At 35.5% G+C, this 24,666-nt stretch overlaps 1 protein-coding gene across 20 annotated transcripts in view; it reads left to right on the top strand.

The window, feature by feature from the left end:
• Positions 1–24,666, top strand: part of SFMBT1 (Scm like with four mbt domains 1) — a 100,227-nt gene that overhangs the window by 56,138 nt on the left and 19,423 nt on the right. For all 20 annotated transcript variants that reach the window (XM_072941488.1, XM_072941484.1, XM_072941489.1 and 17 more), the window contains 6 exons: positions 1,360–1,454; positions 12,021–12,261; positions 19,307–19,395; positions 22,225–22,471; positions 23,137–23,231; positions 23,737–23,838. In XM_072941488.1, coding sequence (XP_072797589.1) covers positions 1,360–1,454; positions 12,021–12,261; positions 19,307–19,395; positions 22,225–22,471; positions 23,137–23,231; positions 23,737–23,838 — 869 coding nt within the window. The remainder of the gene's footprint in view (positions 1–1,359; positions 1,455–12,020; positions 12,262–19,306; positions 19,396–22,224; positions 22,472–23,136; positions 23,232–23,736; positions 23,839–24,666) is intronic.

Genomic DNA, 24,666 nt, shown 5'->3' with positions numbered 1-24,666 from the left:
TGAGTCAATATAGTTCATTCATTTCAGCTGCTATATAGTAGTACTCCACAGTAGGGTTGCCATACTTTATCTTTTCTCCTACTGATTGCTTCTGTCTGTTGCTGTTAGAAACAGTGCTGTGATGAGCATCCTTGTATTTGCCTCCTTGTGTTTGTGTGAAGCATGGGTTCCCCAAGGGTATACTCATTCAGCAACTGTTTATTGCAGACTTGCTAGCGCCAGGCATTGTTTTGGGCAGTGGGAATACATCAGTGAACAAAACCCCGCTCTTAGGGAGCTTATGTGAATTGGGATTGTTGGATTCCAGTAGATTATCTAATGGGGAAGATAAAAAGACATGTGGTATACTGTCAGGTAGGAGTGAATGCTATGAAGATAATGAAAGCAGACGCTGGGAGTTTCTACTTTAGATGCATACTTATGGAGGCCTTTCTAGTAGCCTTTCTGGAGAGGTGTTTGAGTAGGGCCTTGAAAAGTGAAGCTGTGAATGACACTGGGTAATGAGTCTTTTATTTTTTTAATTGAGTTATAGTCATTTTACAATGTTATGTCAAATTCCAGTGTAGAGATAATGAGTCTTTAAGCTGAGGAAATAACAAATGCAGAGGCTTTGAGGAAAGAACGTGGTTAGAGTGGGCAGTGTCCCTCAGTGCCCCTCAAGTGCAGTGAGCAAACGAGGCTGTTGAGGGTGCAGCAGCAGGGTGCGCAGCTGGGGTCAGATCACATAGGGCCTTTGCAGTCTCCCAGAGATTTTAGGTTTTATTGTAAGTGTGATAACAAGATGTGTAAGGTGATACTGTGGTTAGGCCTTGGACTCGAGAGACAGCAGAGAAGTGGTGGGAAGTCATTAGATAAAGGTAATAGGTCTAGAATTTTCTGATGGATTGGATGTAAGATGTGAAAGAAAGGGAAGAGAAAAAGGGTAACTCCACATTTTTTGGATTGAACCAAAGTATCAAAGTATCTTTTACTCAGTTGGAGAGTACTAAGGAAGAATCAGATTGAAAATTTAAGTTTGAAACGCCTATTAAGTATCTCAAATATTTGGCATTATATACTAAATTATAATCCAAAGTGATGTAATAGTTATACTCTCACTAGCTTTATGTGATCCATTAGGGTGAATCCCAGGCGGATCCCAGCAGGAGACAGCATGTCACACTTCTGCAGTGTTGAGGTTGACTGATAATCAGTGCACAAAGGGAATGTATCATTTAAACAGGACAATTATTTTGTGTGTAAAATCAATAACTTGTGAAGTAAATTGTACATTGAATTTACTAAGTTGATGCTGTTACACCTTGAGTTTTCTTTAATTAGATCTTATCTGTTTTTGTTTTGTATTGTTTTTAATTCCAGATGCTGGATCCAGTGTGGAAGAAGTGGAATTAAGCTGGGAAGATTATCTAGAGGAGACAGGGTCCACAGCAGTTCCCTACGGGTCTTTTAAACACGTGAGCAGTAATTTTATTTGCTTTACTGACTATATCTCTTTTCTTTGACTCACTGTACCATCGTTAGTTTAGAGTTATTTTAAGGTCGAGTACTTAAAAGAACTTGAGTGCTTTTTCTTTTTTCTTCCTTTTGCCATTCTTACTAAGAAAATGACTTATTGTAAAACCCTTTTTGGTTTTGTGTATTTTCTGCCACTCAAAGTGAACTTGTCTTTTTGGCCAGTCATGAATATTCCTTTATTTTTGGCCAGTCATAATTTGAAGAAAATGGTTTATATTCTTGTACAGGCATGCCTTGAAGACATTGTGGATTTGGTTCCAGACCACCACAATAAGGCAAATATCTCAATAAAGCATGAGTCACATGAATTTTTTTGGCTTCCCAGTACATATAAAAATATGTTTAAACTAAACTGTAGTCTTTTAAGTGTGCAGCAGCATTATGTCTTAAAAAAACAATATACATACCTTAATTTAAAAATATTTTATTGCTTAAAAATGCTAGCCATTATCTGAGCCTTCAGCAAATTGTAATGTTTTTGCTGGTGAAGGATGTTACCTGGATGTCGATGGCTGCCGACTGATCAGGTGGTGGTTGCTAAAGGGTGAGGTGACTGTAGCAGTTTCTTAAAATGTGACAGCAGTGAAATTTGCCACATGGATTGACTCTTCCTTTTATGAATGATTTCTCTGTAGCATGCAATGCTGTTTAACAGCATTTTATCCACAGGAGAACTGCTTTCAAAGTTGGAGTCAGTCCTCTCAACCTTGATGCTCTTTATCAACTAAGTTTATGTAATATTCTAAATCTTTCGTTGTCATTTCAGCAATCTTCACAGCATCTTCACCAGGAATAGTTTCCATCTCAAGAAACCACTTTCTTTGCTCATCCATAGGAAGCAATTCTTCACGCACTAAAGTTTTATCTTGAGGTTGCAGCAATTCAGGCACATCTTCAGGCTCCACTTCTAACTCTAGTTCTCTTGCTGTTCCACCTCATTTGGCAGTTACTTCCTCCACTGAAGTCTTCAGCTCCTCAAAGTCACCCATGAGGGTTGGAATCAACTTCTTCAAAGTTGTTGTTCTTCTTCTTTGACCTCTTCCCACGAATCACAAATGTTCTTAAAGGCATCTAGAATGGTGAATCCATTCCAAGAGGTTTTCAATTTTCAGATCCATCAGAGGAATCACTATCTATGGCAGCTATAGCTTTATGGAATGTATTTCTTGAGTAATCAGACTTGAAAGTTGAAGTGACTCCTTGATCAGTGGGCTGCAGGATGGGTGTTGTGTTAGCTGGCATGAAAACAGCATTAACCTTGTTGCCCAATTCTGTCAGAGTTCTCAGGTGACCAGGTGCATAGTCAATGAGCAGTACTATTTTGAAAGGAGTCTTTTTTTCTGAGCAGTAGGTCTCAACAGCAGGCTTAAAATACTCAGTAAACCATGTTGTAAACAGATGTGCTGTTATCCAGGCTTTGTCGTTCCATTTATAGAGCACAGGCAGGGTAGATTTAGTATAATTCTTAAGGGCCCTAGGATTTTCATAATAGTAAATGAGCATTGCTTCAGCTTAAGGTCACTAGTTGCATTAACCCCTAACAAGAGAGTCAGCCTGTCCTTTGAAGCTTTGAAGCCAAGCATTGACTTCTCCTCTCTCACTATGAAAGTCCTAAATGACATCTTCTTCCAAGACAAGGCTGTTTGATCTACACTGACAATCTGTTATTTAGTGTAGCACCTCCATTAAGTGTCCTAGCCAGCTCTTCTAGACAACTTGCTGCGGCTTCTAGGCCAGCACTTGCTCTTTCACCTTGTACGTTTATGTTATAGAAATGGCCTCTTACCTTCAACCTCGTGAACCAGCTTCTGCTAGCTTCAGACTTTTCTCCTACAGCTTTTTTACCTCTTTCAGCCTTCATACAATTAAGGAGAGTTAGGGCTTTGCTCTGGGTTAGGATTTGGCCTAACCATAAACCTGAATCAGCATATGGTGAAGGGCTGCCAAACGTAGTAAAAATAAAGCATGGGTATAGGAAGATACTGAGAAGGGATGACTGGCTAGCAGAGCATGGACAAAACTGGTAGAACTCAGATCTCCAGAACAATGGAAATGGATGTCCAAGCCACTGGCAAGTTTTACAGGACCAAATTTGGCATAAAGGAAGGAGGGAAGACAAGGCTGAAGAAAGAATTAGATATAAACCACATTTGCAAAGAAGAGTCTAAGATAGTGAAAAAGCCTTCTTCAAAGTGCATGTCTAGTGGAGAGAACTGTACCCACTATGGGAAAGGCATAAAGCTTTACCTGGGGCTTCTAGAACAAAAGCTTCAAGCTGATAGGGAAAGGGATGTAAACCCTATTAACCTCAGGGTACAGATGAGGACCCATTGCAGCCTGGGGACAGAACAGAAGAAATCCCACCATCCCTGGCAGATGAGCAGGAATACATGCTGTAACATCAGAGGTCCCCTACAGTTGGGGGAAGGGTAGGATCACTGAGAAGTTTCCACCCTCAAGACCAAGGGACACAGAGTCTTGCTAAGACTGAGGCTAAATCTCAGAATGCTTGTCTCCCACTAATGAATTAGAAAATTGTGGGTAACAGAGGTCTATTTGTGGGGGAGAGTGGAGAGACCGTCATTAAGAAAAGTGTAGTCACAAAAGAGGTATAGTCACAAAGAGAAGATCTAAATCTGAGGGTGGAGCATCAAACACTGAGAGAAAATACCCTATGGTGTATGAGCCTACACTTTAAATACTAGAATTCCACTAGAAAATCCTAGTGGAATTTGAAGACTCTGGTATTTTGTGAATAACCATAGCAAAAACAAAATCCAAACCCAGCTCCACTCCTAACTAGATTGTTTTAACCTTTTCTCTTGAACTTAAGACCTGAGAAGAAATATGCTAATTTCCAGTCATAAATACTATTTGCCTCCGTCTTGATTGTTCCACACAGGTTGTCTAGCTTTCAACCAGAAATTGTGGGACACACAAAGAAGCAAGAGAGACACAAAGAAGCAAACTGTCAAGAGACAAAGCAGTCAACAGAATCACTCATATGACTCAGATGGTGAAACTATCAGAGAGAGTTTTAAATAACTGTGATTAATTTAATATGTTAAAGGTTTCAGCAGAATAGGTGGACAACACACATGAACAGAAAAGGAATTTCAGCAGAGATGGAAACTATTAGAAAGAGTCTAATAGAAATAAAGAAATGAGAAACATGGTAACAGAGATGCTGAATGCCTTTGACAGGCTTATCAGTTGACAGTTGACTTGACACAAATGAGGGAGGAATCAGTATACTTGAAGGCAAGTCAGTAGAAATTGCCCACACTGAAATACAGAGAGGAAAAAAAAGAGTGGGGGGAAAAACTAGACTAGAATACCCAACAGCTGTGGACAATATAAAAAAAAAGTCTAATTTGAGTGTTACTGGAATCTCAGAAGGAGAAAAGAGAGAAAATGAGGAAGAGATAGTGGCAGACAGTTTTCCTAAGGAAATATACTATACCACAGACCAGAGAAGCTCAGGCAGTGCGAAGCAGGATGAATAATAAACAGCAAACAGAATGCCTCCAGGTGCATCATATTCAGTTTACTGAAATCCGACGGGAAACAGAAAATCTTGAAGGAAGCAAGAGGGAGAAAAAGAGAGGCACGTTACATATAGAGGAACAAATATAAGAATTATAGTGAAATTCTTTTCAAAACTGCAAACTAGAAGACAGTAGAGTAAGGTCTTTAAAGTAAAGTGTTGAAAAAAATAAACCTATCAACCCAGAATTCTATACTCAGCAGAGGTTTCTCCCAAAAGTGAAGGAGAAATATAGACCTTTTCAGGAAAACAAAAATTGAAAGATTTTATTACTTAAAAAAATATTAAAGGAAGTTCTTAAGGCAGAAGGAATTTGATGTAAGACAGAAGCTTGGGTCTACAGAAAGAAATAAAGAACAATGGAAATGGCATACATACACACTAGATATAAAGTTTATTTTTTCCGTTTTTTTTTTATGTCTCTAAAAGTTACCAGTTTGAAACAAAAATGGTAGCAATATATTATGTTTATAGCATGTGTAACTATAGTAGCACAAAGGATGGCAGGGAGGATTTGGGAGTGTATGGTTATAATGTCTATGCAGCACATGAAGTGGTATGGTATTATTTGTAAGCGGACTGCAATTAATTAAAGATGTGTATTAAAACTCCTCAATTTTAAAGATTTTTTAAAAATTAAGTGCTTCCTCAGTGTTGTATTACTAGCATTCTGCATTTCCAGAACTTTTGCATCGTCTCAAATAGAAACCCCGTATTCAGGGTTTCTCCTCCTACTTTCCTCCTCTTGCCCCTAGTAACCTCTGTTATGTTTTCTGTCTCCATGAATTTGCCTGTTGCACTTAAGTGGAAGCATACAATATTTGTCTTTTTATATCTGGCTTTCCTCTTCCATTTAGCACATCTTTGTACTTGTAAAGACTTTTTTTTAGTGGCTGCCCTTGTCTTTGCAGTATTATTTTACAACTAATCCAAGTGCTCTTTCAAGTAATATATTCCACTTCATGATCGTGCTAGTGCCTTACAGCGGAGTATTCCCAGTTACTCCCTCCTGGCCTTTATAACATTAGCTTTCATTTCACTTATGCATAAGCTATAATCACCAAACAGTTTGTTGCTATCATTATTGTTTTGAACAAACAGTTATCTGTTAGGTCAATTAAGAATAAGAAAAATTTAAGATTTTATTTTGTCTTCATTTATTCTTTTATATATTTATTCTAATGCTCTTCCTTTATGTAGATCTAGTTTCTGACCTATATCCTCCTGTCTGAAGAATTTATTTTTAAATTTCTTATAAGACAGGTCTACTGGTGACAGTTTCTCAATTTTTATTTGAGAAAGGTCTTTCTTAACTTTACTGAATGCAGAATTCTAGGCGGTGTCTTTTTTCTTTAAGTAATTTAAGTATTTCATTCCACTATTTCCTTGCTTGTATGGTTTCCAAAGAGAAGTCTGATGTAATTTTTATCCTTGCTTCCCTATTGGTAAGGTGTTCTTTCCCGTCTTCTTTCAAGAATTTTTCCTTAGTCTTTGTCTTTCGACAGTTTAAATATCATATGCCTTGGTATAGATTTTTTATATTTATACTACTTGGTATTCTCTGGGCTTCTTGGGTGTGTGGTTTGGTATCTGTCATTAATTTGGGGAAATTATCAGTCATTATTGCTTCAAATACTTCTTCTATTTCTTTCTTTCTTCTTTCAGTATTTGCATTACTTGTATGTCACACTTTTTATAACTGTCCCACAGTTCTTTGGTATTCTTTTCTGTTTCATTCTTTTTTCTGTTTGCTTTTCAGTTTTGAAAGTTTCTGTTGACATTTTTTCTAGCTTACTGATTCTTTGCTTGATGAGCCTAGTCTTGTTGTTGAACCCACTGAGGCATTTTTAAAAAATTGAAGTATATTTGATTTACAATGTTGTGTTAGTTTCTGGTATACAGCATAGTGACTCAGTTCATATATACATATATATATATTCATATTCTATTTCATTATAAGTTATTACAAGGTACAGAATATAGTTCCTCGCAGTATACCATCAAGGCATTCTTCATTTTTGTTACAGTGTTTTTAGTGTCCAGCGTTTCATTGTTATTTTTCCTCAGAGTTTCCATCTCTCTTCTTGCCTTATCCATCTGTCCACTCTTTTCATTTAGAGTCTTTAACGTATCTCTGCCATATCTGAGTCTGGTTCTAATGTCTGCTCTATCTCTTTAAACTGTGTTTTTGTCTTTTAGTAGCCCTGTAGGTTTTTGTTGAAAGCTGGGCATAATATACTGAGTAAAAGGAATTGAAATAAATAGGTCTTTAGTGTAAGTTTTGTGTTCATCTGGTTAGGAGTTGGACTCATGTTACTGTTGTAGGTGTCAGAGGCTGAAGTTTACTTTGGTGTCCTTTATTTTGTCTCCTCTGTTGTACAGGAACCCTCTTGATGTGGTGGTAAAGGTATAAGGGGGAGGGAAAGCATTCTCTAGTCCTAGGATTTGGTCTTAGTGTTTTAGTGAGCCTGAGTTGTACATAGCCTTTCCCCTGTTTCAGAGGCTAGGTGGGGGCTGAAGTTAGGAGTTCCCTTTACCCTAGAACAGTTAGGCTCTGGTAAAAGTATAGTTGGTTAGGGTCTTGTAAAATAGTTTCTCTTGTGGATTAGTCTTGTTAAGAAGAAAAGAATGCTTTGGGTGTATTTCAGAATGCTGCTTCCTCTTCTTTCTGCCAGAAGTACAAGGAGATTTTTCTCTGATCTTTACTATGAAAACCTGATAGGACTCCCAGAGGAAAACTCACAAAATTGTGTGGGCCCCCTAAGAATAGGCTTCCATGGAGTTTTCACCTCTCAGTCTTGTCCATACTGAGCCTCCAGCAATTCATTAATTACAGTTTGAGTTTTCCTACCTTGGTCCTAGTCCTGCGGGGGTTTCTGCTTTTGGTCTTCTACTTGGTCTGGTATGGTGTAGTTTTCTGTATTTGTCTGTCTGTCTGTCTCCAATTTTGAGGACAGCAGTTTTGCCTTGTGACCTCAATTCTCTGCTAGATCTAAGAAGAGTTGTTGATATGTAGTTCAGGTTTTTTCCTGTTAGGACAGGAGTTCCAACATCTAAAATCTTCAAGTGTCAAATCGAAAACCAGAAAGAAGTTCTATATTGCTTTTCTGTTCTCTATTTCATGTATCAACACTTTTAATCTTTATTATTTCCTTCCTTCTGCTAGCTTTGGGTTTAATTTACTCTTTTTCTAGTTCCTTATGAAGTAGTTAGGTTGTTGACTTGAGATTTTTCCTTTTTTTTAATGTAGTCGTATACAGCTATAAATCTCCCTCTTAGCTGCTTTTACTGCCTCTCATAAATATTGATGGGTTTTTGTTATCATTTGTCTCACAGTGTTTTCTAATTTCCTTTGTGATTTCTTTTTTAATCTGTTGGCTGTTTGAGTGTGTTTAATGTCTACATATTTGTGACTTTCCTAGTTTTCCTTCTGTTACTGAGTTCCAGTTTTATTCCATTGTAATCAGAAAAGATATTTTGTATGATTTTTGTTTTTTGCCATAACATTATGGTCTATCCTGGGGAGTGTTCTTTGTGCGCTTGAGAGGAATGTGTATTCTCTTGTTGAATGGCGTGTTCTCTATATCTGTTAGGTCTAATTGGTTTATAGTCTTGTGCACGTCTGTTTCCTTTCTGTCTGGTCGTTCTATCCGATATTGATTGTTGGGTATCCATTTGTTTAGAGATCACTACAACCTTGATACAAACCTGATAATATTTCAGAAAAGGGAGATTACAGGGAAGTGTCAATCATGGCAACTGATGCATAAGTAGTTTCATACAGAATAATGTCAAACTGAAAGTAGCTATATTTAAAAAGGATAATACATCAATAAGAAGTTGATTTTTCTAGGAATGCAAGGTGGTTTAACATTTGAAAATCAACCAGCCTAATTCACCATAGTAGTAGAATAAAGGAGAAAAATCACATTGTCATCTCAATATATAAAGAAAACTATTGATAAAATTCCACATCCACTTATGATAAAACTCTTAGCAAACTATGAATGGGAATTTCCTTATTTTGATGGAGTATATCAATAAAAAAATCTACAACAGACTTTATTAATGGTAATGGTACATCTTTTTAATATGAAACAAGACAAAAATGCTGCTTGACATGATCTGTTTGATATTTTTTGGAGGCTCTAGCCAACACAATAAGGTAAGGAAAACAATGAAAATGTATAAGAATTAAGAAGGAAGGAGGAAAAGTCATTATTTGATGAATAAAATAATTTACAGATATATTATTAGAATTAATAAGTAATTTAAGCAAGATTTTTAGATACAGGGTCAATATAAAAAACTCACTATACTTCTGTATACTAGCAACAAACAAAAATTGAAATTGAAAGATGTGATTTACAATAACAGAAAAAACATCAAATGACTAGGAATAAATATAACAAATATTTGCAAAGAAACTTCAAACCTTTATTGATACAAGTTAAAATAAAGGCATATACCTTTTTCATGTAATGAAAGACTCACTATTATAAAAATGTCAGTTCTCCCCAAATGGATTTGTAGATTTTCTGCAACCCAAGTCAAACGCCTAAAAAATTTTAGGTAGAAATTGACAAACTGATTCTAAATGTTTATGTGGAAAAAAGAGCAAGGATAGCCAGACACAGCTAACAAATAAGACAGAATGAGAAGACTTAAAAAAAAAAAAAAAGGAACAGACTTGCTATACTAGATGCCAAACTTAAGACAGTGTTGTGCTTCTCTAAGGAAGGGCAAATCAGAAACAGATCCACTTTTGTGGGACTCTTGATTTAACAAGGTAACAATTTACAGTAGTGAGGAAAGGTGCTGGGTCTTGAAACAAGTAAAACCTGACCCCTACCTAATAACACACACAGAGATTAACTCAAGATGGATTTTAGTTCTCAGTATGAAAGGCTTCTAGAAAATTATATAGTATTATATCTTATGACCTCTAGGGTAGGGAAAATTTCTTTAAAAATACAGAAAAAGCATTAACTTTTTAAAGGAAAAATATCGGTGAATCAGACTATTAAAATTAAGGCCTTCTGTTGATCACTGTCAAGAAAGTGATATTTGTACTACAAGTAATTGATGAACTGAAATCCAAAATATAGACTCAATAAAAAATTGACAATAAACATAGGCATTTCCCAAAAGGAGAAATCTAAATGGCTAATAAATAAAAAGGTTCTCAACTCCATTAATAATCAGAAAGTGCAAATTAAAATCACAGTGAGATAATACATGTTTCAAAATGGTTAAAAAGAAAAAGGCTGAAAATCAGTAATGTTGGTTAGGATGTTGAAGCAACAGGATTTCTCATACACTACTGGAAGAGTAAACTGGTGCAGCACATTGGAAAACAGTTTGGCTGTATATTTCTATTACAGGAATCAATGCATCAGGTGACACAAAAATACTCATATAATCATGACAGTATTATTAGTAGTCTTCCAAAGCTGAACTACCCAAAGTACCTACAACTAGGAGCATTAGAATGGATAAATTATAGCATTTTGTATAATGGAGTGAAATATACAGGAATATATACAAGAGTGAAAAGAGATAAAATACTGTTACATTCAGTAACATGAATGAATCTCAAAAACAGTGTTGGGCAAGAAAGCCTCATGCTGAAAAACAATCATACTGCATAATTCTAACATAATGATAAAACAGAGGCAAGATTAAACTGTAGTGGTGTAACTCAGGTTAGTGATTACCTCTCAGGAGCAGGTAAGTGATTAGAATGGTGAGGAGGTTTTACACAGAATGTGGGACTGTCCTTCTCTGTCCTCTCCTTTCCAAGTTCCCTCACTTTCCAGTGGTTGTGATGGCCACGTGCATTTAGTTGTCATTTCTCCATAGTCTCCTCAATGCATGACAGTTTCTCGTTCTTTTTCACGGCCTTGACACTTTGAAGTGCATGTCACATACCAGTTAATTTGTATAAAGTTTGTCATTTTGGGTTTGGTTTTTCTCATGATTAGCTTGAGTTTATGTATTTGGCAAGAATGTTATAGAAATGATGTTCTTTTCTTATTTAATGTCAAGGGTATATGATATTGGTGTTTTAGGACTGTTGATGTTAACTTTGATCAGCTAGCTAAGGTGGTGTCTGCCAGGTTTCTTCACTGTAATGTTATTGTTTTCTGCTTTGCAACTACTAGGAATTTTGTGGGGAGGATATTTGAGATTATGCAGGTATCAAAGTCATCATGGTCACTTCAGCATCCATACCTCTTATTCAGTGCAACACCACAAGGTTCATTCACATCTTTTCTTATTTTTGCTTCTTCCTCCCATAGTGAGAAACTTGGCTCTCATTATCCATAATACATTTATTTAGTTTTAGTATACACATCAGTAGTTTCAGAATTGAAGACTCATACTTTTGTGACCATATGATTTATCATGTATATTAAGACACTTTTGAGAGAGATAAGAGGTGTTAATATTATTCAAGGATAACAGGTGTAAACACAAGCTGTTTGAGGGAAACTGGGAAGTATGGCTCCCTTGTATAATAATAAATATTATACTAATTTATTACCAGTATAACTTATTTTTGTCCTTTACCTTTTCTAGCTTCATAAATTTTCTTTTTAATGAGCCAAAAGTCACTGTTGAAAACTTAATGTGTTGAAGGTTGTTAGAATGGTAAACATTCAGTGATTTATATACTTAATAGAAAACATTTTCTATAATCATAATCGACTGCTTTGGTGAAAATATTGATTTCTGTTAAAACTCCTTCAGAGTCAGATGGAACAGAGCATTATTGCTGTTTGTCCCCTGTTTTGTTTGGATCACTCCTATGAGTTAAAATTGAAATTTCTCAAGTTTCTCTTGAGAAGATTTTTTTGCATTTAGTGTTTCAGAATTGTAAGTCTTAAAGAATGTTGATCAAAAAAATGCTCATTTGAGATGCTTTTATGGTGGTTAATAACATTTTCCTGTTCAGGTGGACACACGTTTGCAAAATGGATTTGCTCCTGGGATGAAACTGGAGGTAGCTGTGAAAACAGATCCTGAAACCTACTGGGTTGCCACCATCATTACCACCTGTGAGCAGTTGCTCCTCCTCCGCTATGATGGCTACGGGGAGGACCGGAGAGCAGACTTTTGGTGTGATATCAGGAAGGCTGACCTCTACCCCATTGGGTGGTGTAAGCAGAACAAGAAGACCCTCGAAGCCCCAGAAGGTAATGAGATACTTCCCATGAAGACGTGATATGGTACTGCTGTAGGAAAATTTGGACTGTCCACAATCTTAAGGTTTTTAGTCTCCCAAGCACAGAGGTCTCCCTAACTTCTTTGGGTTAGCATTTTGAATGAAAATATTTATAAGGAATTATGTACGTTTCCCTATTTTAAAAAATTATTTTCGTGGGGGAGGGTATAGCTCAGGGGTGGAGCACATGCCTAGCATGCACAAGGTCCTGGGTTCAGTCCCCACTACCTCCACCTAAATAAATAAATAAGCCTAATTACTTCCCCCCAAAGCAAAACAAAAAAACAAAAAACTCAAAAAAAGTTATTTTCTGCGCTATGTAAGCCTCAGGCTTTTATGACAATCATAGGGAGCATCAGTTGCTAATTACCCCATAGGACTGTGAGGTTCTCTGAGTTGGAGACTTGCAGGTCTGGTTGTCTTTTAAGTACACTGGGCCAGATTGAGTCTCTTTCTGGTTTTATTATCCTTCCTTCCTATCACTCACAAGTGATCTGGGACCTATGAACTATTAAAATAAACCAGCTGAAGCTCCCTTTTGGGAAAGAGCAGTACTGGGAATAGAATCCAAATTAAGCAAGACAGAGACAATAGGACAAAAGAAAGAAGAGTGATACAAATGCAGAGAAAGGGAATAGAGGCTGCAGATTTAAGAAAACTCAGGACCTTACATATTTTCCTTTCAACTTCTTATTTTGATATAATTTCAGATTTACAGAAATATTTTAGATTTGCAAAAATAGTATAGAAAATTCTTGGGGATTTATTGCCAAGTTTCCCCAAACACTGACATTTACCACATTTACCTTATCCTTCTCCCTCACTCCCTTTTCTCTCTCTTACACACACGCACCACACACATGCTTTTTTAATGAAGCACTGAGAGTCAGTTGTAGGTATGATTCCCTTTTACTCTTAAATACTTAAATATACTTCTAAAACCAAGGACCTTCATGAATACAATAAAATAACAAAATCAGGAAATTAACTTGATACAATACTGTTATCTAATCTATAGACCTTGTTCAGTTTTATCAATAATGTTTTTATAGTAAAATGTTGCTACAGTAAAAGAAAATCCCAGGTCATGTGTTGCAGTCATTTGTTGTGTCTCATAAGATTCCTTTAATCTGTGATAGTTCTGCAGGCTTTCTTTGTCTTTAATGACTGACATTTTTGAAAAGGCCAGTTTTCCCAATAATATTCATTATGTCCTGGGCCCAATACTGTTCATTATTTCCCATTTCTTTTCCTGGTCCAGGATGATGTATTGCATCTGACTGTCACGTCTTTTTGGTTTTCTTAGCCTTTCTTTGTCTTGGTGTTGATGTTTTTGAAGAGTATAGACCAGTTATTTTATAGAATCTCTCACAATTTGGGTTGGTCTATTTCCTTAGATTCAGATTGTGCACTTTTGGTAGGAAAAATATGGAGTGATACTGTGTCCTTCTAGTGCAGCATACCAGGAGACAGATGCTGTTGGTTTGTCCCGTAACTAGCTGGTTATATTAACTTTCATCACTGAAGTTGGTATATGCCAAGTTTTTCTACTGTAAAATTGCTTTTATGGTTTTTAATTAAGTATCTTGTGGGAAGATACTTTAAGATTATTGCTCTTCAAACTTCACCTACTCTTTTTAGCATCCATTGATAATTTATATCTGAAACAATTATTACTCTAATGATTACCAAATAGTATTTTATAATTCCTTCTACATTTCATAATTGGCTTTGTACTATAGAAAGAGCATTCCCTTTCCCCCATTTACACACATACATTTACATATGCATGTATGTATTTAGGTATGTATGTCAGTGTAGACGCATGTCTTACTTTATTCAATATATAGATTATTTATAATCCTTTACTATTATTTATTTATTTATGTATCTATTTATTTATTTATTTTTCTTTAACATTTTTTATTGATTTATAATCATTTTACAATGTTGTGTCAAATTCCAGTGTATCATTATTTATTTTGATGCTCATACTGTCCTAGACTTGGCCAGTGGGCACCCCTTCACGCTGGCAAATGTGTCCCTTGTTCTCTTCCCGTTATTCTTCAGTAGTTTCTGGTTCAGGAAACTTTTCCCTGCCTCAACCCTGAAATCAGCCATTCCTCCAGGAAATCTTGGGGGGTTTTTTGGTGAAGAATCGTATTTAGAAATGCAGATCTGGGAGTTAGGGTCCTGGGGCATCGGTAGGTTTCTAGCTAGCTAGCTGGCAACATTTTGTGAAGAAGCAATGTAAGAGGAAGCTCTAGAGACAGGATGCTGCCTGGCCTCTCATCTCACTTTAAGAGTGTAGGAGAATTCACCTCATTTAAACATGTTGAAAATGATTTCAGCTGAGTCTTATACAATGTAGGTTAAGTTATTATAACAAAAAAAGAGGAAAAAAGTGTAGAATAAAATCCTTCCAGGGAAACATAACCACAAAAAAGGTGAACAATATGTCAGACAAAAACATTTGAAAACAAAGTAAAATAAAGTAGTAACAATGATAGAGCAGTGAGAAAGTCATAAGTAAAATATAAAAATTTAAAAATGAGATAATTGGAGAAAAGGAAAATTTGAAAAGAAATAAAAGTGGAAGGTAGGCAAGAACTAAATATTAAAAAAAAAACTAGAAATAAAGACTAACTTAAAATGAAAACAGGAAAGAATCAGTCATGAATAATATCTGAAGAGAAAAAGGTGAAAAGGGGAAAAAATTTAAATACAGAAAGAAATAAAGAAATAAAAAGGACTTGGAAAAAATAACATAGGTTGGCAAAAATGGTTCAAGATTCATAAAATAAAAATCCCTGAAGATGAAAATGAAAGCAATAAAACAATAAAATATTGTAAACTAAAATTCAAAAAAACTACTGAAATAAAATAGTACTTAAAATGCATATTGAAAGGGCTCATTATGTACCAGGGGAAATCAGAGGAGGACAGCTGCATCAAGGTGTGTGTTGGACTCTAAAGCAAAAAAAAAATCCCTTGGTTATGTAGGCAAAAATACTAAGTTTCTTGAAAAGGAAAGAAAACAAGATTGTCATCAGACTAATTGACAACACTGCTTTATGCCAGAAGACAATAGGGTAACACATGTAAGAAATTCAGTGGAAGAAAATATGAAGCCATGATTTTATGTCTTGCCAAACTAAACTTCAGGTGTAAAGGACACATATAAATTGTTAAGAAGATGTCAGGATTGAGGGAGTGTTGTTCCCATGAGCCCTTCATAAGAAATTCACTAGAAAATGAGCTTCAGGAAACCAAAGGAGTAAAGAAGTATTAGCATAAGAACTGTTAGTGAAACACTAAATCTATATACATTGTAGAACTTAGAACTAAATGGTGGTTATTAAGGAAGACAGTATAGTATGTAATGGCTACCTGCTCTGACAACATAAACACTGTATGCCTATAAAAAATATGGGACAACAGTAAGGAGAACATGTGAATAGTGGTATAAGCTTACTCATTGCTCCTTCTTTTGTTTGAACAGGTTTATTGCATAGTAATTTAACTAATTGCCTTTTAAGTGTTAACTGGGATAAAAGGCTATTACCTGAAATGAGGTGCTGAAGAAGAGGAGAGGTTATAGCTAACTTTAGTATTGTTTATTAAAGAAAAGAAATAGAAAATAATCCAAAAGTAGAAGAGACTAAAATTGTTATATAAAGATATTACTGTAAAGGTAACCAGAAGAATAAAACCTTTGTAAATGACAGAAGATTGATTTTTAAAAAGAAAAATTATATATTAAAATAAAATAGATCATATAGTGAAAGACTGTACACACACACGAATAATTTATATAATATTTAACAGTATTACAGAATTGAGGCCTGACATTCTGATAATGTAAAGAAGTTAATGGGCTTACTCTTCTATTAAAAGTATAAAAACAGTCCAGGTTGTCTCACAGAGTAAAACCCACTTCTCTGCTTTGTACAGTAGACATACCTAAATGGAGAGATTCTGAAAGAGTAAACATAAAAGGAAGGACTAAGATACATAGACAAATGCAAATAGAAGAGAAAGTAGGAGCCTCAGTCTTGATATCTGACAAAGGTAGAACTCACATCAGAAACCATTATAAGAGACAAAGAAGGGTACTTTATAATGATAAAAGTTGCCATTGCTGATTAAAAAAAAGAAGACAATCCATCTACAGACAGCCAAGGAATGTTCTCCACACGTCTTAACAGTATGAATAAAGAAAATGTGCATAGAATGAGGGAGGAGGAGAACGTATGAATGTGTGTGTGTGTTTGTGAACTTCATTTTTTAAAAATAAAGGAATAAACCATTTAAAAAAGTTAACCTGTGGGGAAAGAAGGGAACAAAATGAAGGGGACAAGGATAAAAGGCAGATTTCCTGAATGTACCTTATTTTGTGGATTTTAATTTTGAACCTCATATTTTATATAACTTAAAAAATAAAATTTAAATTTAAAAAAGCACTTTCTAAAACACAAAAAACAGATAGGCCTAACTGTATATGGAGCTTGTAAAGTAACTACACAGAGAAGAACTATTTCAGTGACTTTCAAATGCAGTTATTTAAAAATACATCCCTAGTAGAGATACGCCGGAAGGAACCAAAAAAATGCCAAAACAACAACTCAAGCTGTTTTTAGTAATCATATTGTTGATAGTAGAGTTGATGTTATTTTGGAATTATTATTTGTATATTATGGAATAGAGCATATTAATAATACAGTATATAATTGAGAACTAGGATTTTCAGCATGAGAGAAAGGAAACAAAACTTAGATGAAGTTAAGTGAAAACATTCTCTTCCTGAAATTGTATTGAAAGTATCTTAAGATACAATTTAGAGAGGGATGGTGTAGCTCAAGTGCTAGAGCCTGTGCTTAGCATATACAAAGTCCCAGGTTCAATCCCCAGTACCTCCTCTAAAAATAAGTAAGTAAACCTAACTGCCTCCCCCCACAAAAAATAATAAATAAAATAAAAATTTTAAAATTTTATTGTTTCTAGACACTGAAATGGCTTAAAAACACTAATTCAATAGCATTAAGCACCCTCAGCACCCCAATTATGATCTCTAAATACCATTTTCACTGAAACCAACTAGGACTCCTTGGAGGAGTCTAGGAGTGGATTCCTGGACTGGGTCAGGACATGTACAAGATGGTATATCTTTTTATACCAAAAGTGAAAAAGAGAGCAATGACTGTTTGCTAGGGTTATGTAAAGGACTCTGGAGCCAATCTGATGAGTCTCCTTCTTAAAGATAAGACACTTTTTTTTTAATAGAATGCAGTATTTTTAAAAGTTTTTTAAAGAGGGAGTGGCAATTAGGTTTATTTATTTATTATTATTATAATTATTATTATTTTAATGGAGGTACTGAGGATTGAATCTAGGACCTTGTACATGCTAAGCACACACTCTACCACTGAGGTATACCCTCCCTCTCAAAGATAAGACAATTTGAGCATCAACAGGACAATAGCTGCAGTGGCCGGGAACATATATGTGATTTAATCTATAACTTCATCGTGAAACTTCTAAGCAAAACCCTCATTGATCACCTTTGGAGGATGCTAGGGAACTGACTGATAATTTTGAAGGCTGGTAAATACAGAGAAAGAATAAAGAGAATCAAGCATATATCCTGTCTTCTTTTTGTGATCAAATAGTTGAAGAAGAGAAAATTTTCTTTGTGGAACTATTTCAGTTAGTAAATGAAGAAGGGGGATAGACTATCACAGTTTTTAGCCTGCAATTAATCATTGTATCTATGTAGTGACCATTAAAAGCTGCTAACATCACAGAAGAAGAGATAACAGGACTGAAGTGCCTCTTAATGAAAAGATACAACTCTACTTATGAAGTAATCTTGTGGTTTCTCCCTCCCACCAAAGAGTTGAGTCTGAACTCGATCAAGCCTCTTGATCTAAATTCTGAGTTATAAAAAATGTAGAGGACAGTAGAGCAGCTGGTTACCACAAGGAGTGAGCAGTAAAACCAGACTGAAAAGTTCTATATGGGACAGAAGGCTAAGCCTCTTAAATATTGTGATAAAAAGAGGGAGCGTGTGGAGGAGAAAGAATGTACATATTAAAAGAGATTTAGTTGCTATTTTAACCATTTGCAATATAGAGATCTCATTTGAATCATGATTTGACCAAACAAATTGAAAAAATCATTTTTGAGAAATTTAGAAAAGTTGAACATGGACTAGATATTTGATATTAAGGAATTATTGTTAATTTTTTAAGGTTGATGTTAATCTGGTTATGTTAAAAGTTATTTTCTTTTAGAAATACATACTGAGATTATATTAGATGAAATTAACACAGTATCAGGAATTGGTTTCTAAATAATCCAGTTGAGTTATTGGATTGAGTGGGGGTGAAATATGTGAGGATATAGATCAAGGTTGGTAAAAATAGCTGTAAAAGACCAGGCATTAAAGTATTTCAGGCTTCCCAGGCCCTGTGGTCTCTGTCACAGCTGCTCAACTCTACCTTTGTAATGTGAAAGCAGTATGTAAACAAATGACCATGGCTGTGTTCCAATAAAACTTTGTTTACAAACATAGACAGCAGATTGTAGTTTACTAACAACTCCTGATCTAGATGGAAGGATTGATTATGAAGTGACAGTTGTTGATGCTAGTGTACGTGAGGATTTATTAAACTGTTTTCTCTACTTTTCTGAATGCTGGAAATTGTAATGAAAAATAAGTAGGTACCTTTTGGATAAAATTATACTCACAGGGAGTTGGAATTAGTCTCTTTGTTTTGGATACAATTCTTATTAAACTAACCAGGAAATAGCCCTAACTGGAGAAGGATTTCTTTTTTTTGTTTTTTTAAGCTTTCAAAGAAGCAATATGTTGGACTCTTATTTAAATATTAAAATGACAAATGCATGTCTAAACCATTTTCACTTGTTTAGTTTCTCTGTATTCTGTTTCATTTAGTTTCTCTGTATTTTGTGACTGACAATATGAGTAATAGCTCATTTATTTCTTCTTGTAGGCATCAGAGATAAAGTGTCTGATTGGGATGCGTTTCTGCAGCAGACCCTGATGGGAGCATGTAGTCCTCCTGTTCCGCTGCTAGAGGGCGTGAGTATTATTGCTTCTGCAATCAGTGTGGAAAACCCTTCTAATCTTCAGTGATATATCCTGTCCGAGGAATCTTAAAATTTCTCATTGTTTACCACTCCAAGGCAAATAAACATTATCACTACAGACATAGGCATGGGTATTGGGAGGTTTAAACTTACTCTCAGAGGTTGCAAACTGGTGGCTTGTTCAGTGCCAAAATGTTTTTGAATTAGTTGCGAACACATAAAAACTTAATTTTCCAGATTCTTTCATGCAGTGAACCTTTTTGAGCTCTCACTTGGAACTGAGCAAGATGTTGACTCAGCTTCAGGATGAGCATATTTAACTCCCTCACCAAGTGACTTGAGATCCCCTTTTCTTTTGCTCAGAAGATACTGGACCACCACCTACCTGCTTTCAGAAGCTCTTTTAAATTAGTAGAGCTTTTGAGCTTGTTGGGGAATATAGATTTCTTGTTTTGTGAAGTTGATTATTGATTATGACATTTCTAAGTTATTTTGTTACTTTCTGTCATACCAGCTACATTTTTTGTAGCATGTGTGAAATGCAGTTTATGAAGGTTCCAATTTCTTTACATCTTTGCCAATGCTTTTTTTCTCTTTTTGGTTATAGCATCCTGGTGGGTGTGAAGTAGTCTCTCACTTTGATTTGTATTTCCCTAATGACTAATGATGCTGAGCATCTTTCTGTGTGCTTCTTCTCCATTTGTATATCTTTTTTGCAGAAATGTTTGCCCATTTTAAGATTGGGTTTGTCTTTTTATTACTGAGTTGTAAGAGTTCCTTATAAAATTCTGGTTACAAGTCTAGAATGGGGCGTCAGCTTTATTGACAGACACATATATGTACACGTGTGTTACAGAACAGGACATACCCATAGGGAAGACTGAATGCTCATGATTCAAGGGATAAAAAAAAGCTCTGTGAACCAGCGTCGGGGGGCCAGGGCCCGGCATACACTAGCTACAACAGAGAGGCTGCACCCTACCCTTCCTCAGGGCTCGGTGGCAGGAGTTCATATCCAAGATCAGATATATGATTTTCACATATTTTCTCTAATTCTGTAGATGGTCTTTTTACTTTCTTGATGATACCGTTTGCAGAACAAAAGTTTTTTATTTTGATGTAATCCAATTTATCTGTGTTTTTTTCTTTTGTTGCTTGTACTTTTTGGGTTTTATTTAAGAAGGCTTTGCTTAATCCAAGTCCTGAAGATTTGCCCCTGTATTTTCTCCTAAATGGTTTATCATTTTAGCTCTTCAGTTTAATTCTATGGTTTATTCCCCTTTAAAATTTGATTGGTGAACATTGTTTCGAGGTGATCTTTACGTTTTATACAGGCATACCTCTATTGCACTTTGCATTATTGCACTTTGCAAATACTGCATTGTTTTACAAATTGAAGGTTTGTGGCAACCCGATAAGCAAGTCTGTAGGTGCTATTTTTCCAAGAGCATTTGCTCACTTTGTGTTTCTGTTATATTCTGTTACACTTTGTGGTAAATTTTGGTAATTTGTGCTATATTTCAATCTTTTTCATTATCATTATATTTGTATGGTGATCTGTAATCAGTGATCTTTGATGCCACTATTGTAATTGTTTTTTGTTTTGTATATTTAAATTAAGGTGTTTGCATTTTTTTTTTTAGACATAATGCTATATTGCACACTTAAAAGACTGCAATATAGTGTAAACTTTACTTTTAGATGCACTGGGAAACCAAGAAACTAGTATTACTCACTTTATTGAGATATTTACTCTATTGTGGTAGTCTGGAATCTAAACTACAGTATCTTGGAGGTATGCCTGTACTCTGACTTCATTATGTTTAATCAGGGCCTGGCTAAACACTCAGTAACTTGAAATGAATGAAATCATGATCAAAATGAATTAATAAATATTCTGCTCTACATTGACCTTGATTCTGCCATCCTAATCTTTAGCTGTGAATGTGTTCCTTCATTTGTTCATGTCTTCTTTTGCATAGATATGAACATGTAAGTGTCATAGAGTAGTTTTTACTAGGAAAAAAATATAAGTTTGAATATTAAATATTTAAGTGATGATATTGGAATCAGCTTTTATTTTTATTCTTTTTTGTAGCTTTTAATATGTATCTAGAGAGAGAATTAAACTTACCATTTCCATAAGTGTAATCAAATGCTTACTGTGTTCATAAGAACGTTGTGAAATGAAATAACTGAAATGCCATGAGTAATAAGTAGATAAATTACTGCCCATTTATAATATAGAATATCAATAAAACAGATTAAAAGAATTTATATCTGCTATAATAGACAGATAGCTATAAAGTATTAAGTGACAGACACACGTTGAAAAACAGTATATACATTTTTCAAAACATATGAGAGAAACAGACACTGGTGGATGTTGACTTGTATGTAGAAAATGTGTTCTCAAAGAGCATATGCCAAAGTGTTTATTATGGTTCTTTCTTGGAGGTAAGATTGTTGAGGATTGTGACTTTTGTTGTGTTTGATTTTTTTAATGATGATCATATTTGGTTTTACAGAGACTAAGTAGTAATGATATTTTGAAAATTCTTTCTAGGTGAAACTGTATCACATAATCATAGAGATCTGTTAGAATAGTTTTATTGCATTATAGGTAAATTTTCTTTAAGGTAAATATTTTTGTATCACCAGAAATAATAAAGACTTGTATAATATTAGGCGATTCACTGTCACTGGCTTTGGATGAGTAAAAATATAAAGGCTAGTTTGAGTTCATTTAAAACTTGAGTTTTAAAAATATGTTTCCTCTCTTATTTAATCATTTCACTTTTTTTTATTTTTAAACCTATAGCTCCGTAATGGGAGGAATCCTTTAGATCTCATTGCTCCAGGTTCCAGGCTGGAACGTCAAGCTTTCCAGGACTCTTTAAGCACTTGGATTGTTACTGTAGTAGACAACATTGGGGGAAGGCTGAAGCTGCGTTACGAAGGACTTGAAAATTCTGATAATTTTGAACATTGGTTGTATTACTTGGATCCGTTTCTTCATCATGTTGGTTGGGCTGATCAACAGGGATATGAGCTTCAGCCCCCATTAGGTGAAGAGCAGTTTTTCTTTTAGTATTACATAATTGTTGTATTATGTTTTCATTAATATCTATGAGACTGAAAAATACATTATTCTATATATTACAAAAGCCTTTGTTAGTTTGCATAATAGATTGGTAAAAATGTATATGGAGTAGTTAAATGCCTATTTTTCTTTCAGTTTTGTTACTTTAACTGTCATTTGCCACGCATATTGATATACCTTCAGCCCCAATTCATACTGACCCCTTACCAAAATTAAAGAAAAATTCTCTATGTAACATTCAGGTAGAGGAGTAGGACAGGCCTTGAGTTCAAACCAAATTGTTGATTAAAAGAAATTCCACTAACATTAAATCAGGAGTTATTGTTTAAATCAACTTACATTCACTATGTGCCCCAATTTGGATGTTACATTGTTCTGTGGACTACAGCAATCCCTGTGATCTTACTCTAGGTGTTTTCACCAAACTTACTACCCTGACTCTGAACAGAGGAGACAAAGTACTGAAGTTAAAGTGCAGGTTCTTTGAGTAAAGATGATAAAAGTGGGCTTGAATTCTTTCCTTTTCCCAGTGGAAAGTGACTTTTTTGTTTATGTGAATGCTTTCAGAAAAGTTATAAATTGCGTAAGTTCTTGCATCATTTAAAGCATCCTGTCTTGTTTTAACTAAAGCCATCAGACATCTGAAAAATGAAGCCGAGTGGCAGAAGGTCTTGGCCAAAGTGAAAGAGGAGGAGGAAGAGCCATTACCATCTTACTTGTTTAAGGTAAGAACAAAAACGTGATGGATGGGTGCTCTTCTTCTCATAGCAGGGTAGAACACCGTGGGGAGGTGCAGAGTGTAAAACAACCCCTGGCGTCAGTGAGAGCCTGTCATGTCTGAATGTCTGAGGGAGGGAAGAGGTTTGAAGGCCGGAGTGAAGATCATCCTTTTCTTTTCTCTCCCTAAAAGTAATCTGGGTTTTCTCCTGAATTGCCCTTAAAGCATTTTGAGGCTTTTCTACTCTTAACTACATAGCCCTGACTTGTAATAAAATAAACTTATTTTTCCTCCAGATGGTCCTTGTGTCCAATATGGAGAGTAGGAGCACTTCCTGTGGTTTTTTTTCCTGAATAGTTTTTTCCAGTCCAGGAAGAAAATTTTAGGATTAGATTATTTACTAGAAGCTGGACAGTTCCATTGTTTTAATTGAGTAGTATTCAGCTGTATATGAGTATAAAAGTAATGTGCAGTTAGTATATTTTTATTCCCTCTTGGTATTTGCATTTTAGGACAAACAAGTGATTGGCACTCATTCATTCTCTATAAATATGAAATTGGAAGCTGTAGACCCCTGGTCTCCTTTTGGGATCTCTCCTGCTACAGTTGTTAAGGTAAAATGGAGGCAACTTTCTTGGTAAGAATTCTTGTCAGGATGACTGGTGTAGGAAATTTGTAGTGTTTTGATCTTGAGGCTCTACTACTAATTCAGCCCATTGTTTTTCCCAGGCTGTGACGGTAGAATTAGTTCTGTGCACATTTTACATTTTCAGTGTCCAGTTCTCTGTGGCCCATTCCTTTTTCAGAGATTGGTCACCCCAGTCAGCCAAAGCCTGGGGCACACATTCTTTGGGGCAGCCTCGCTGTACATAACTAGAGGAGATTTAATGGACAGGTAGCCCATGGTATCTGGAAACTGTGGAGGCAGGCAGCATCATCAGTGTGCACCCAGGAGCAGGGCTCACTCAGTGAGCAGATGTGTGGGAAGCATTTGATAAGTGTCCCAGGATTGGCCAGTAGGGTTGTTGTAGCTGTGGATTCCAGATCCAGACTTTAATCTTTTGGATCACTGACCAAAGTAAGGCTCTTGTTAGGAATGACCGCAAGAACTGGGCAAGTTGTCAAAGCCCAGTTACTCAGTTACTTAGAACTGAGGCATAAGGGAGAAAATTTTGTTTTAGGACTAGAGCAGAAGCCCATTTACTGAAAGTAGAACCAAACGTGTGATAAGAGGGATAGTTACTTGGAGGCTGAATCTTCTGACCTGTTGAGATTTAAATTTTTCATGCCTTAGAAGATTATTCTTAGATGAAGGAGGGATTCTGAACCTGTAGCAGGGCCAGAAAGTCCTTTCTGGAGTCTGAAGGGTGGGTGGTAAGGAGCCAGAGAAGTTCGTAAAAACCTCTTTGGCATTTGAAACTAGGCTAGAATCTGAAAATCTA

This window comes from Vicugna pacos, chromosome 17 (assembly GCF_048564905.1).
Source record: "Vicugna pacos chromosome 17, VicPac4, whole genome shotgun sequence".
Lineage (NCBI taxonomy): Eukaryota > Metazoa > Chordata > Mammalia > Artiodactyla > Camelidae > Vicugna > Vicugna pacos.
This window is presented reverse-complemented; position numbering and strand designations above follow the sequence as displayed.